The sequence below is a fragment of the Salmo salar genome, chromosome 06 (assembly GCF_965601325.2).
Source record: "Salmo salar chromosome 06, fSalSal1, whole genome shotgun sequence".
In the NCBI taxonomy this organism is placed as follows: Eukaryota; Metazoa; Chordata; class Actinopteri; order Salmoniformes; family Salmonidae; genus Salmo; species Salmo salar.
The window spans coordinates 4440922-4457258 of record NC_138296.1 but is presented as its reverse complement, the minus strand read 5'-3'; the positions used below and the strand labels follow the sequence as shown (position 1 = coordinate 4457258).

At 42.8% G+C, this 16337-nt stretch overlaps 1 protein-coding gene across 3 annotated transcripts in view; it reads left to right on the top strand.

Annotated features, from left to right (window-relative positions):
- Window positions 1-16337, top strand: part of LOC106606366 (uncharacterized) — a 142008-nt gene that overhangs the window by 119053 nt on the left and 6618 nt on the right. For all 3 annotated transcript variants that reach the window (XM_082976250.1, XM_082976251.1, XM_082976252.1), the window contains exons 12-13: window positions 9418-9512; window positions 14585-14681. In XM_082976250.1, coding sequence (XP_082832376.1) covers window positions 9418-9512; window positions 14585-14681 — 192 coding nt within the window. The remainder of the gene's footprint in view (window positions 1-9417; window positions 9513-14584; window positions 14682-16337) is intronic.

Below are 16337 nucleotides of genomic sequence, written 5' to 3'. Positions count from 1 at the left end.
TAGGATTTAAGGGTTGTGTCTTCTAGCAGCACCACGCTGGCATGATAACACAGCAGGGCATTTTAACATAGTCATATGCCTTACCACTACGAAAATATAGAGAAGAGTTCATAGTGAAATATGTGCTACGAAAGACCCTTCTGTTCTGCGGTTATACAGTGAGGGGAAAAAAGTATTTGATCCCCTGCTGATTTTGTACGTTTGCCCACTGACAAAGAAATGATCAGTCTATAATTTTAATGGTAGGTTTATTTATAACAGTGAGAGACAGAATAACAACAAACAAATCCAGAAAAACGCATGTCAAAAATGTTATAAATTGATTTGCATTTTAATGAGGGAAATAAGTATTTGACCCCTCTGCAAAACATGACTTAGTACTTGGTGGCAAAACCCTTGTTGGCAATCACAGAGGTCAGACGTTTCTTGTAGTTGGCCACCAGGTTTGCACACATCTCAGGAGGGATTTTGTCCCACTCCTCTTTGCAGATCTTCTCCAAGTCATTAAGGTTTCGAGGCTGACGTTCGACAACTCAAACCTTCATCTCCCTCCACAGATTTTCTATGAGATTAAGGTCTGGAGACTGGCTAGGCCACTCCAGGACCTTAATGTGCTTCTTCTTGAGCCACTCCTTTGTTGCCTTGGCCGTGTGTTTTGGGTCATTGTCATGCTGGAATACCCATCCACGACCCATTTTCAATGCCCTGGCTGAGGGAAGGAGGTTCTCACCCAAGATTTGACGGTACATGGCCCCGTCCATCGTCCCTTTGATGCGGTGAAGTTGTCCTGTCCCCTTAGCAGAAAAACACCCCCAAAGCATAATGTTTCCACCTCCATGTTCTTGGGGTCATAGGCAGCATTCCTCCTCCTCCAAACACGGCAAGTTGAGTTGATGCCAAAGAGCTCCATTTTGGTCTCATCTGACCACAACACTTTCACCCAGTTGTCCTCTGAATCATTCAGATGTTCATTGGCAAACTTCAGATGGGCATGTGTATGTGCTTTCTTGAGCAGGGGGACCTTGCGGGCGCTGCAGGATTTCAGTCCTTCACGGCGTAGTGTGTTACCAATTGTTTTCTTGGTGACTATGGTCCCAGCTGCCTTGACATCATTGACAAGATCCTCCCGTGTAGTTCTGGGCTGATTCCTCACCGTTCTCATGATCATTGCAACTCCACGAGGTGAGATCTGCATGGAGCCCCAGGCCGAGGGAGATTGACAGTTCTTTTGTGTTTCTTCCATTTGCGAATAATCGCACCAACTGTTGTCACCTGATAGAATAATTTGTATGTGTTTGAATAATGACTAAAGGGTTCCATTCTGAAATTGTATTGTAACCCTCTCACCAGGCTCGAATATGACTCTCACAATATTAACTTATGTAGAGTATCTCAGCAGCATGGGATTGTCGTGTCTTTGGGGGTACCATTAAACGGAATATATGTTTATCAATTAGCTCCCTGTAATTATTATCACGCGATTAAACTGATTAATCGTTTAATTGTAATTAACTAGGAGGTCTGGGCACCAAGGAGAATATTCAGATTACAAAGCTATAATTTTCCTAATATAACTTTCCTATACTATAATATTATATTCTATTATAGTATAGGCCGATTATCTCCTAGTTTAAATGGTGTATTTACCTCTAGTCCAGTCTCATTCCAAACGTCGTAAATTGTTGTATCTGCACGAACCCAGTCTTTACTAAAATCATCCATACATCAATTGTCTTAAAATCATTTATTTACTACACTAAGTAATTAACAGAAAAACATACAAACAGTAATTATTGTCACAAAGGATTGGTATCGGAATGTGCCCTACTGGCTAAACAGGCTGGTCGGCCTGTTGAACAATGGGTCATAAATGGTCAGCTGAGAAGTTTACACAGAGTTCATTAACAATTGACAATTGAAGGCTCACTCATTCGGGAACAATTGCAATCAATATATATATTTACGCTCAGTGTGTCGTTCTGATTCTTGTTGGAGAGTAGTTCTGTTGGGGAGTTTTGTCCGCGTTCTCTCTCTCTCTCTCTCGGTTAGAATGGATCTTTCAGAGCGACATTCATTAATGTCGTCATCGAATGGTTGCTTCGTTGGTCTTCGCGTTCAATGATATAATTTACTTAGCTGCAGACTAATAATTAATATCAAAAACTTGTTCTTATTCTGTCAGTATTGATAAGTCTAAAAGTTAACCACGTGGTATGGTTCACTTTCAGTAGAGGAATTAGATGGTAGAACCTATGTGGCCACGGAGTGTAGGCCTGGTCTGTAGAAATGTAAATCAGGGAGTGTTTTATAGTGCCCATCGAACAGGCTGGTCAAATGACGCCTGGTCCTGTATGTGTCCCTGGGGCGTGCCTATGACTGAGTTAGATTTGGTTACAGAAATACAATTCTATCACATTACATCAGTACATAGCATCTCAATGTCTTACAAAAGCTTTATCCTTATTAATACATTCCATACACCCATATGAGGCAAGTCTTAAACTGAGTATATTATATAAACAGTTTTATGGTAATATGGCTATATTGTCTCTTCTGAGTATCACAAAATGGTACCGAGCGGATCAGTTCGTAGCTGTGTTCTTCACCAATCTTCCATACCTTCTCCAGAACACAAAATGTCGCTTGGCTCTCTAATTCTATGAGTTGGAAGAATTTCCTGTGTCTCTCGATGGGCCATTGGTCAGAGACTCTCCTGGAATTTTAGAGTTTTTACGACCCTTTACACACAGGGTGGATTGTGTGCAAAAGGGAGGGGTCAACTGTCCTCCCTGTACCAAAAGAGGCCAACGTCATGACAGGATGTTAGGTGAGAAGGACATCTCCAATAAGAATTCCTATTGTAAACTATCTAGGGTTATGACAATAGGGTATTAACTTCAGATGAAATGATTATAGGTTTCTGTTATTGAATCAGGATAAACCATCCCATGCATTAAATTAAATTGAAACAATCAATGACTCCACCAAGGCAACATACATAACGTTCCATATGTGTATTAAAACATTTTCAAACACAAATACATTTTCAGACACAACATCAAAAGAAATAAAAATAATAAACCCCAATGAGTCGTGCACAACCCGTGTCCAGATTATTTCAAGTTTGCTTAAATAAACCGTTGGCGCGCATTGGAGCTCAAAGCACCTCACATTGTGGTTACTCACTACTTGGTAGATATTCCCACAGCGAAGTATGGCAGTTCCATGCAGGTTTCCTCACAAAGTCCAAGGCAAGCACAGCTACCCATGCAGACAGTACTCCTTAGCCGTAACCGATATCCCCATGGGAACACGAACTCGTTAAGCTTCCCAAGCAATTATCTCCCTGTGTCACACGATGCTAGGCTAACCTCAAGGCTGGCAAATACCTCCACGACGAGACAGTAGCTTCAGTCTTTACTAAGTATTAACAAAATTATAACAACTATTTTATTAAATAAAACATGTATTTCCCTTCATGTCTTAGTAGCAATGTGTTTTGTTCTAGTTCTGTCGTCTTCTTTTATAATTTTTCTTCACCAACCGTCCTGAGGTAAAACGTCCATCCTTTCATCAACGTCTTTTTCCCTCCCGTTAACCAGGTCAACTCCCATTGGCCACAACTTAACAAGCGACCTTATTGGTCAAAACTTAAACTTCAAAGTAAAACAAACTATTCACTTATACATTAAATCAATATTTCTTAAAAAAGCATAATGCATTAACAACATTACAGTTTAGGAGCAATTCAATCATCTTTTAAATATAATACCAATTAATTATAACAAACAAACTCAATACCTGGTTCAAACAAGGGTATTACAGTATAATAGTGTGAAATGTTTGAGAATCATGAGAAGATAAAACCAGGATGTGGGTAGATCTGTTAGAATTGTAATACTAGGGTGTTATATTATTTAGTAGGGATGTAAACAGAGTGAAGTTGTAGAGTAGATAATAGAAAATCATTAGAGGGTTTCAAACCAAGAGGGCCCCAACAGGGGAGGGGAGGTGAAAGCCTTGAAGAATGGGACAACATTTCTGGTTCTTTGTGGTTAGTGGAAAAGTAGTGGTTGTTTGAGCAGGGAGTGGTCTAAAGATAGGAATGTGTGTGTGTATTATAAAAGGACTGGCTCCTCATTTTTGACTTTAGAGCTCTCATGAATAAAGATCTGTGAACCTTTTTTATAAAATCTGAGACTTTGCCCAATTATTAGTGAACCCAGGGTCTTACAAACCTCGGTGAATTGGTTAAAGATTAAATGCATTATTGAAATTGAAAATTCCCTTAACATCACCTTCTCACCAAGCTGCTTGGCGATGGTCTTGTAGCCCATTCCAGCCTTGTGTAGGTCTACAATCTTGTCCCTGACATCCTTGGAGAGCTCTTTGGTCTTGGCCATGGTGGAGAGTTTGGAATCTGATTGATTGATTGCTTCTGTGGACAGGTGTCTTTTATACAGGTAACAAGCTGATATTAGGAGCACTCCCTTTAAGAGTGTGCTCCTAATCTCAGCTTGTTACCTGTATAAAAGACACCTGGGAGCCAGAAATCTTTCTGATTGAGAGGGGGTGAAATACTTATTTCCCTCATTAAAATGCAAATCAATTTATAACATTTCTGACATGTGTTTTTCTGGATTTTTTGTTGTTATTCTGTCTCTCACTGTTCAAATAAACCTACCATTAAAATTATAGACTGATCATTTCTTTGTCAGTGGGCAAACGTACAAAATCAGCAGGGGATCAAATACTTTTTTCCCCTCACTGTATATGATGGGAACATTTAACACTTCATTTGAATGTTCTGCTGTTATATATGATGGGAACATTTAACACTTCATTTGAATGTTCTGCTGTTATATATGATGGGAACATTTAACACTTCATTTGAATGTTCTGCTGTTATATATGATGGGAACATTTAACACTTCATTTGAATGTTCTGCTGTGGGGTAGGGTTACCTCCAGCACTGTATTAACTAGAGGTCGACCGATTAGGATTTTTCAACGCTGATACCGATACTGATTATTGGAGGACCAAAAAAAGCCGATACCGATTAATCGTCCAATTTTTATTTATATATTTGTAATAATGACAATTACAACAATACTGAATGAACAATGAACACTTTTATTTTAACTTAATATAATGCATAAATAAAATCTATTTTGTCTCAAATAAATAATGAAACATGTTAAATTTGGTTTAAATAATGCAAAAACAAAGTGTTGGAGAAGAAAGTAAAAGTGCAATATGTGCCATGTAAATAAGCTAACGTTTAAGTTCCTTGCTCAGAACATGAGAACATTTGAAAGCTGGTGGTTCAATATTCCCAGTTAAGAAGTTTTAGGTTGTAGTTATTATAGGAATTATGACGCGTCGACTATTTCTCTCTATACCATTTGTATTTCAAATACCTTTGACTATTGGATGTTCTTATAGGCACTTTAGTATTGCCAGCCTAACCTAGTTGATAGGCTTGAAGTCATAAACAGCGCTGTGGATCAAGCATTGATAAGAGCTGCTGGAAAACGCAGTAAAGTTAGAATCAATTCTTACGACCCTGCTGCTGCCTACCACCGCTCAGTCAGACTGCTCTATCAAATATCAAATCATAGTCTTAATTATAACATAATAACACACAGAAATATGAGCCTTGGGTCATTAATATGGTCGAATCCGGAAACTATCATCTCGAAAACAAAACGTTTATTCTTTCAGTGAAATACGGAACCGTTCCGTATTTCATCGAACGGGTGGCATCCCTAAGTCTGAATATTGCTGTTACATTGCACAACTTTCAACGTTATGTCATAATTATGTCAAATTCTGGCAAATTGGTTCACAGTTCGCAAGGAGCCAGGCGGCCCAAAATGTTGCATATACTCTGACTCTGCTTGCACTGAACGCAAGAGAAGTGACACAATTTCCCTAGTTAATATTGCCTGCTAACATTAATTTCTTTTAACTAAATATGCAGGTTTAAAAAAATATCTTCTTTGTATTGATTTTAAGAAAGGCATTGATGTTTATGGTTAGGTACAGTCGTGCAACGATTGTGCTTTTTTCACGAATGCGCTTTTGTTAAATCATCACCCGTTTGGCAAAGTTGAAGTAGGCTGTGATTTGATGATAAATTAACAGGCACCGCATTGATTATATGCAATGCAGGACAAGCTAGTTAACCTAGTGATATCATCAACCATGTGTAGTTAACTAGTGATTATGTGAAGATTGATTGTTTTTTATAAGGCAAGTTTATTGCTAGCTAGCAACTTACCTTGGCTCCTTGCAGCCACAAGGTCCTTTTGACGCTGCACTCGCGTAACAGGTGGTCAGCCTGCCACGCAGTTTCCTCGTGGATTGCAATGTAATCGGCCATAATCGGCGTCCAAAAGGGCCGATTACCGATTGTTATGAAAACTTGAAATCGACCCTAATTAATCGGCCATGCCAATGAATCGGTTGACCTATAGTATTAACCCTTCTACAGGGGAAGGCTATTCCCTACATAGTGCACTACACTCTTAGAAAACAACATTTGCTATCTAGAACTTAAAATGGTTCTTCGGTTGTCCCCATAGTAGAACCCTTTGAAGAACCCTTTTTGGTTCCAGGTAGAACCCATTCCACAGAGTGTTCTACATGGAAACCAAAAGTGTTCTTCCTGGAACCAAAAAGGGTTCTACCTGAAACCAAAAGGGTTCTCCTATGGGAACAGCCGAAGAACCCTTTTGGAACCCTTTTTTCTAAGAATGTATGTTTTATCAGATTCCTATGGGCCTTGGTCAAAAGTAGTGCCATTGGGGACTCAGCCTAGTCATCACCTGTTCCCTTCACCAGGCAGCCTACACAATGCAAGGGGTCAGGACAACCAGTGACCATTTCTCTAATCCTATTTTCTCGTAATCATGACCACTCACCATCCCAGCGATGCGATTGGCTAAGCTGGAGATGACTGCTGTTGTCAGCGGTGACAGATGTCAATGATGACAGGTGTCTCAGAGTAGACAATGAAACTAAGTACACATCAATTCAATTCAAACCAATCAATCTATAGCAGTTGACATACTGCCCAGACAGACACAAAGCTAAAGCACTAACTGATCCAACATCACTGATCCAACATCACTGATCCAACATCACTGATCCAACATTACTGATCCAACATTACTGATCCAACATCACTGATCCAACATTACTGATCCAACATTACTGATCCAACATCACTGATCCAACATCACTGATCCAACATCACTGATCCAACATTATCAGATAGTTGTGTGTGTGTGTGTGTGTGTGTGTGTGTGTGTGTGTGTGTGTGTGTGTGTGTGTGTGTGTGTGTGTGTGTGTGTGTGTGTGTGTGTGTGTGTGTGTGTGTGTGTGTGTGTGTAGTGTTTGCAGTAATACTCCTGGTTTGATACAGCTGCCACCTGCTGTATCAAGTCAAAGTGAAACACTCCCGTTGTGATGGGATGAAACGTGTTTCAATAAGGGCAGAAGAAGAGGAGAGAAAGATGGAGGAGAGAAAGATGAAAGAGAGAAATAAATAAATAAATAGATGAGAAAAGGGGAAGGAAAGGAGGTGGACACAGGAGAGGGAAAGGAGATGGACACAGGAGAGGGAAAGGAGGTGAACACAGGAGAGGGAAAGGAGGTGAACACAGGAGAGGAAAAGGAGATGGACACAGGAGAGGGAAAGGAGGTGAACACAGGAGAGGGAAAGGAGGTGAACACAGGAGAGGAAAAGGAGATGGACACAGGAGAGGGAAAGGAGGTGAACACAGGAGAGGGAAAGGAGGTGAACACAGGAGAGGAAAAGGAGGTGGACACAGGAGAGGGAAAGGAGGTGAACACAGGAGAGGAAAAGGAGGTGAACACAGGAGAGGAAAAGGAGATGGACACAGGAGAGGAAAAGGAGATGGACACAGGAGAGGGAAAGGAGGTGAACACAGGAGAGGGAAAGGAGGTGAACACAGGAGAGGAAAAGGAGGTGGACACAGGAGAGGGAAAGGAGGTGGACACAGGAGAGGGAAAGGAGGTAAAAGGAAACCGAGTAAGCTTGTCATTATTTAGATGAGATTTACTAGGAACCTAATAGCCAACGCCAATGGAGACAGCTAGTCTTACTGGGGTCCCACACATAACCAAAAAGACATAACAGACAAAAGACTTTACAATTTACATCCATTTAAAACATTCACATGTAGTGTGTGTGTGTGTGTGTGTATCTATCAGTTACATGTGTCAGTACATACACACAACAAGTAGGTCACATGGGGGAGAGGCGTTGTGCCGTGAGGTGTTGCTTTATCTGTTTTTTGAAACCAGGTTTGCTGTTCACGCCCCCCTGTTGTCATGGAAACCCACCTGTCACTCAGGAGGTCGCTAAATACCCTCATTGGATAGGGGAGGAGGGAGGAAGGGATAAATGGAGGGAGGAGAGAGAGGGAGGGAGGAAGGTGGGAGAATGGAGGAAGGAGAGAGAGTGGGATACAGGGAGGGAGGACAGAGAGGGAGAAGGGAGGGAGGAGAGGGATAGAGGGAGGGAGGAGAGAGCGAGAAGGGAGGGAGGGAGGAGAGGGATAGAGGGAGGGAGGAGAGAGAGAGAAGGGAGGGAGGACAGGGATAGAGGGAGGGAAGAGAGAGAGAGGGACATGGAGGTAGGGATGAGGGATAAAGGTATGGAGGGAGAGAGATGGAGTCAGGAAGGAAGGGAGGGATAGAGTGAGGGAGCGATGAGGGAGGGAGGGATAGAGCGAGGGAGTGATGAGGGAGGGAGGGATAGAGCGAGGGAGTGATGAGGGAGGGAGGGATAGAGCGAGGGAGTGATGAGGGAGGGAGGGATAGAGCGAGGGAGCGATGAGCGAGGGAGGGAGGGATGAGGCAGGCAAAGCAATCAGAAAATATCAGCCGCAGCAGGGGGTCACCCTAACATAACACCACACACACACACACACACACTCTTACACACACACACACACACACACACACACACACACACACACACACACACAAACTGGGACAGACAAAACATTAAATTAATACAGTAGCACTCGGTGTCCCTGTCGCCGTCTCTCTCCCTATCCCTTGCTTCCTCTCTCTTCTTCTCTCCCTTGCCCTCTCTCTCTTTTTCTCTCTCTTTCTCTCTCTCGTTGAACCTCTCTCCCTCCCTCTGAGACTATGGTTGTTAACAGTAGTTAATAATTGACAGATACTCTGTGAGAGGAAACACCAGAACAACCATTGTGTAAAAACAGCCGTATCTGTGGTGTGTTAGTGTAGAATCATCTGGAAATGAACAGAACATGACAATATTCTGCTGAGGTGACAGGACAGTGTTTTATACCACCCCGTATAGCCCCTCCAATACAGACTTTAACACTATAGTTGTCTGTCCTCTCTCCTTGCAGGCTCGGCCCCCACCCAGAGAACAGTGTTGTCTGCAGCCAAACCCAAGATCACCCTGGACCCCCACATACGTCTCAAGTCTGACAAACTGGACCTGGTGAGTCCCTAGTGTCTGTTCTGATGAACTAGCCCTGGTGAGTCCCTAGTGTCTGTTCTGATGAACTAGCCCTGGTGAGTCCCTAGTGTCTGTTCTGATGAACTAGCCCTGGTGAGTCCCTAGTGTCTGTTCTGATGAACTAGCCCTGGTGAGTCCCTAGTGTCTGTTCTGATGAACTAGCCCTGATGAGTCCCTAGTGTCTGTTCTGATGAACTAGCCCTGGTGAGTCCCTAGTGTCTGTTCTGATGAACTAGCCCTGGTGAGTCCCTAGTGTCTGTTCTGATGAACTAGCCCTGATGAGTCCCTAGTGTCTGTTCTGATGAACTAGCCCTGGTGAGTCCCTAGTGTCTGTTCTGATGAACTAGCCCTGGTGAGTCCCTAGTGTCTGTTCTGATGAACTAGCCCTGGTGAGTCCCTAGTGTCTGTTCTGATGAACTAGCCCTGGTGAGTCCCTAGTGTCTGTTCTGATGAACTAGCCCTGGTGAGTCCCTAGTTAAATAAAGGTTAAATAAAAATGAAGACTTGCCCTCTCTCTATTCCCCATCCTCCCATCGCTCTCTCTATTTCACATACTCCCATCCCTCTCTCTATTCCCTATCCTCCCATCTCTCTCTCTATTCCCCATCTCTCTCTCTATTCCCCATCCTCCCATCTCTCTCTCTCTATTCCCCATACTCCCATCCCTGTCTCCATTCCTCATCCTCCCATCCCGCTCTCTATTCCTCATCCTCCCATCCCTCTCTCTATTCCCCATACTCCCATCCCTGTCTCCATTCCTCATCCCCCCATCCCTCTCTCTATTCCTCATCCTCCCATGCCTCTCTCTATTCCACATCCTCCCATCCCTCTCTCTATTCCTCATCCTCCCATCCCTCTCTCTATTCCTCATCCTCCCATCCCTCTCTCTATTCCTCATCCTCCCATCCCTCTCTCTATTCCTCATCCTCCCATCCCTCTCTCTATTCCTCATCCTCCCATCCCTCTCTCTATTCCACATCCTCCCATCCCTCTCTTTATTCTTACTTCTCTCTCTCTCTCTCTCTCTCTCACTCTTTCAGTAAACATAACACTCAAAACATTTTTCAAATGTCATATTATTTGCAAATAGTTAAAGTACAAAAGGGAAAATAAATAAGCATAAATATGGGTTGTATTTACAATAGTGTTTGTTCTTCACTGGTTGCCCTTTTCTTGAGGCAACAGGTCACAAATATTGCTGCTGTGATGGAACACTGTGGTATTTCACCCAATAGATATGGAAGTTTATCAAAATTGGGTTTGTTTTCTAGTTCTTTGTGGGTCTGTGTAATCTGAGGGAAATATGTGTGTCTAATATGGTCATACATTTGGCAGGAGGTTAGGAAGTCCAGCTCAGTTTCCACCTCATTTTGTGGGCAGTGTGTACATACCCTGTCTTCTCTTGAGAGCCAGGTCTGCCTACGGCGACCTTTCTCAATAGCAAGGCAATGCTCACTGAGTCTGTACATAGTCAAAGCTTTCCTTAAGTTTGGGTCAGTCATAGGGCTGTGGTGGTCAAGACATTTCGTTAGATAGTGATTGTCAAGCAAATAACTGTCTGTCTCACGCTAATTGACAGTTAATTAACATAAACACATTTAGCATCTCCTGGCTTCCACACACAGCTTACAAGCCACTGATGCAGACCTATGGAACATCTACATTTTAAAAAGTCTAATAAATCCATGTTATATAGCCTACACCTCTCACTCACATGGCTCTCCATCACGTGATCAGGTCTTTCTCACAGGCTACAAGTGAAGACAGACACATCGGGGACACAACTGCAAACGTCCTTATCCAATTCCGAGGTGCATATTGAAGATAATGGAAGAACTGTCCACATTTACTTTTCATCAGCCAACAAGATGAGTAGGCCTAACGAACAGCAAAAGCACTAGCCTATGTCAATCTACTATCCCCCATAGTACAAAAGTCGACCTATTCTATTCTGTGTGAGAAATAGATTATCCAAACAGTCTGGGACAGTTGTGGGACGCGATAGATCCCAAATTAATACAACCACTAGCAGCAAAAATACTTTTTTACGCAGTGTGGCTGACGCAACAGATCAGAACTTTTAGCTTAAAATGTTGATAAACTATTAGGCTATTTCTTCACATTATAAGAGCAGTAATGTGCACGTGGCAGAAGGCTATAAGCATGAATGTTCCATTAGCAGGAAAACACCATTATCAAAAGTGACCGCAAATGTGATTATGCAAGTAATGCTTTTATTATAACGGTGCATTTTTATGGTGAAATTTATCTTCCCCAAACTTGAAACTCACACGCTGCTAATGTATGCCAGTTAGGCTCTAAACCCAATTAATGTGCTTCATTTTAAGAAGTTATTTGGCCACTTTAGTTACAAAGTGATACAAACCTTATCAGAACATATAGGCCTATGGGCTATGAGGTGTGCGACTATGATTAAAGAAATTCGCAAAAAAAGGCAGTTTCTTATGCTAGGCATCATTCACAAATGATTATATATAATTCACAAGTGATAGGCTAATAGTCACTCATCAGACTATTCTTGATTTAATCTTGTCTTTACATATACTAAATAATATACGTGTGAAATGTGTATTAGGAAAGTTGAGAAATAAATATAGTAGACCTAGCCTATAGAAAGCTGATGGGATCCTCCTCTTTTTAGTAGAGGCCATCCCTCTGTTTTCTCACACAATTGCAAAGCCTATAGAAATGTTGCGCAACATGGGCTCATGGGCTCTCATGAAGTGTTTGATTGGATTTTCGAAAACATTTGCATTGATGTCAGAGTGATTAGAGGGACAATAGAGTGCGGAGGACCAGGCAGTTAGCACGTTTGTTAGGCTACTAATGACCATGTAGAAGCCTAATTACCGTGACTAAACAGTCACGTGGTATTTGACTGCCTTCATGACTTGTGACTGCTGGTGTGGCGGTAATACGGTCACCGCAACAGCCCTAGTCAGTCACAGTGGTCAGGTGTTCTGACACTGTGTACTCTCTGTTAAGTGCCAAATAGCATTCTAGTTTGCTCTGTTTTTTTGTTAATTCTTTCCATTGTGTCAAGTAATTATATTTTGGTTTTCTCATGATTTGCTTGGGTCTAATCTCTCTCTCTCTCTCTCTCTCTCTCTCTCTCTCTCTCTCTCGCTCTCTATCTCTGTCTCTCTCTCTATATATAATCTCCTTCTTTCCTCTCTCTCCATTCCACCACCGTATACTCCCCCTGTATCTCTCGCTATCTCTCTATCTCTCTCTCCATTCCACCACCATATACTCCCCCTGTATCTCTCGCTATCTCTCTATCTCTCTCTCCATTCCACCACCGTATACTCCCCCTGTATCTCTGTGTTCCTGTAATTTTGTCACGGACGTCCACTGCAGTTTTTTAGCAGTGATTTTAATCTAATCTTAATCTCACTCAGTCTGTGACTGACCCTAATCTAGCACAGTCTCATTAATGGGATTATGCCCTGGCTGTGGCTCTAGTCCCTGCTCCCTGTTTCTGGTTCCTGCCTGGTACGAGTTGCGTTGCAGGAGGGAGCACTTTAAATGTCACACACAGACACAATGCCCTACAGCTTTACTGTACTGGTTCACTGTGGTGACATGTAACAGAGACGGGGTTAGTTTGGGTTGAATAACACACAGCTTTACTGTACTGGTTCACTGTGGTGACATGTAACAGAGACGGGGTTAGTTTGGGTTGAATAACACACAGCTTTACTGTACTGGTTCACTGTGGTGACATGTAACAGAGACGGGGTTAGTTTGGGTTGAATAACACAGACACTTTGTGCTATGATCTCTCTCATGAAGATAGTATATTCTTTTCAAATGATTGAACAACAGAATATATAAAACAACATACCGTAGATTCTGGACTATAAGCCGCAACTTTTTTCCCGCTTTGAACCTCGCGGCTTAAACAATGACGCGGCTAATATATGGATTTTTCCCGCTTTCAATTTTTTATTTATTTTTTAAACACATTCTGTGACGTGCTCTGTTTTTTGGCGGCATGAAGCTTTCATTAGACCAATGAAATTGCCGAACGGGTTAAGGTCAAACAACTTTTTTGTTTACTGTTTAGATTAAATCGAGCGCTCTCAAACTTCCCATCATTCTGATTACGGTAGTCATTTTGTCACCCTCATCATGGCAAAGACACGGAGAAATGCATATGATGCAGCTTTCAAGTTGAAGGCGATTGATCTGGCTGTTGGAAAAGGAAATAGAGCTGCTGCACGGGAGCTTGGTCTTAATGAGTCGATGATAAGACGTTGGAAACAGCAGCGTGAGGAATTGACTCAGTGCAAAAAGACAACTAAAGCTTACTGCTCATTTTTTTACAAGCCGTGTTTCGTTAAAGCCTATTTATTTTTTTTACAAGCCGTGTTTCGTTAAAGCCTGTGTAAAGTTAATTTGTTTCAATGTACCGGTAGGCACCTGCGGCTTATAGACATGTGCGGCTTATTTATGTTCAAAATAAAATATTTTTTTAAATTCAGTGGGTGCGGCTTATATTCAGGTGCGCTTAATAGTCCGGAAATTATGGTAATATAATATTATATGTTTGAAGAGTAGTCTCACTTGTCTTATGAGAAAGAATGAATGCTAGGACATTTCAGAGAGCATGACCCAAAGAGGAGGGAGGGAGAGAGAGAGAGAGAGAGAGAGAGAGAGAGAGAGAGAGAACAGGTAGTTTATCTGAAGATTTGTAATGTGTCTAGTGTAGAGAAGTTGTCTTCAGGACAAGTTCAAGGAGAAGAGAGATTTGTGGTGTAATACTGCTGTTATACTGCCCCCTGCAGGATTTGGGACTTCAACCACACAGAAGAGGTTTTATTTTGTAATACCCTGACAAGATGTACTGTCTCTCGTACACCATGTCCTCAGTGAGCAGGGATTTACCATAATGTGAGATTTAAATTCTTATTAACTCTTTCTCTCTCTCTCCTCTGTCTCGCTCCCCTCTCACTCCCCCTCTCACTCCCCCCTCTCCCCTCTCTATGTCCCTCTCGCTCTCTCGTTCTCTCTCTCTTCCCCCCCACCAGGCGTTGTCGTACCTGGGTCTGGACGTGACGGAGGAGAAGAGGAGGAAGCTGAGACAAAGTCTTATCACTGACCCACAGGGAACCGTGTCCTACGGAGGTATACTGTATCCATAGCTACCACACACCTACTGTCTCCATAGCTACCACACACCTACTGTCTCCATAGCTACCACCCACCTACTGTCTCCATAGCTACCACCCACCTACTGTCTCCATAGCTACCACAAACCTACTGTCACCATTGCTACCACACACTTACTGTCTCCATAGCTACCACACACCTACTCTCTCCATAGCTACCATCCACCTACTGTCTCCATAGCTACCACACACCTACTGTCACCATTGCTACCACACACTTACTGTCTCCATAGCTACCACACACCTACTGTCTCCATAGCTACCACACACCTACTGTCACCATTGCTACCACACACTTACTGTATCCATAGCTACCACACACCTACTCTCTCCATAGCTACCACCCACCTACTGTCTCCATAGCTACCACACACCTACTGTCACCATTGCTACCACACACTTACTGTCTCCATAGCTACCACACACCTACTGTCTCCATAGCTACCACACACCTACTCTCTCCATAGCTACCACACACCTACTGTCACCATTGCTACCACACACCTACTGTCACCATAGCTACCACACACCTACTGTCACCATAGCTACCACACACTTACTGTCACCATAGCTACCACACACTTACTGTCACCATAGCTACCACTGACCCACAGGGAACCGTGTCCTACAGAGGTATATTGTCATCATAGTTATCAGGGTTTGGGGTCAATTCAAATCAAATCAAATTTTATTGGTCACGTACACATATTTAGCAGGTGTTATTGTGGTGGTAGCTAAATGCTTTTATTCCTAGCTCCAACCGTGCAGTAATATCTAACAATAAACAACAATACACACAAATCTAAAAGTAAATTAATGGAATTAAGAAATATATAAATATTAGGAAGAGAAATGTCTGAATCCGGAGAATAAATATATATATACAGTATTTCTTCAGCCTCCTGAGGTTGAAGAGGCGCTGTTACGCCTTCTTCACCACACTGTCTGTGTGGGTGGACCATTTCAGATTGTCAGTGATGTGTACGCCGAGGAACTTGAAGCTTTTCACCTTTTGCACTGCTGCCCCATCGATGTCAATGCGGGTGTGTTCCCTCTGCCGTTTCCTGAAGTCCAGATCAGCTCCTTCTTTTTGTTGACGTTGAGGGAGAGGTTAGTTTCCTGGTACCACTCGGCCAGGGCCCTCACCTCCTCCCTGTAGGCTGTCTCGTTGTTGTTTGTAATTAGGCCTACCACTGTTGTGTCATCTAGTACAGGGTGGGGCTGAGTACACACCCTTGTATTGAGGATCAGCGTAGTGGAGGTGTTGTTGCCTACCTTCACCACCTGGGGGGCGGCCCATCAGGAAGTCCAGGACCCAGTTGCACAGTGCGGGGTTCAGACCAAGGGCCTGAGCTTAATGATGAGCTTGGAGGGTACTATGGTGTTGAAGGCTGAGCTGTAGTTAACGAACAGCATTCTCACATAGGTATTCCTCTTATCCAGATGAGATAGGGCATTGTGCAGTGCTAATGGCGATTGCATCATCCGTGGTTCTATTTACGGTATGCAAATTGCAGTGGGTCTAGGGTGTCAGGTAAGTGGAGGTGATATGGTCCTTAACTGGCCTCTCAAAGCACTTCATGATCACAGAAGTGAGTGCTACGGGGCGATA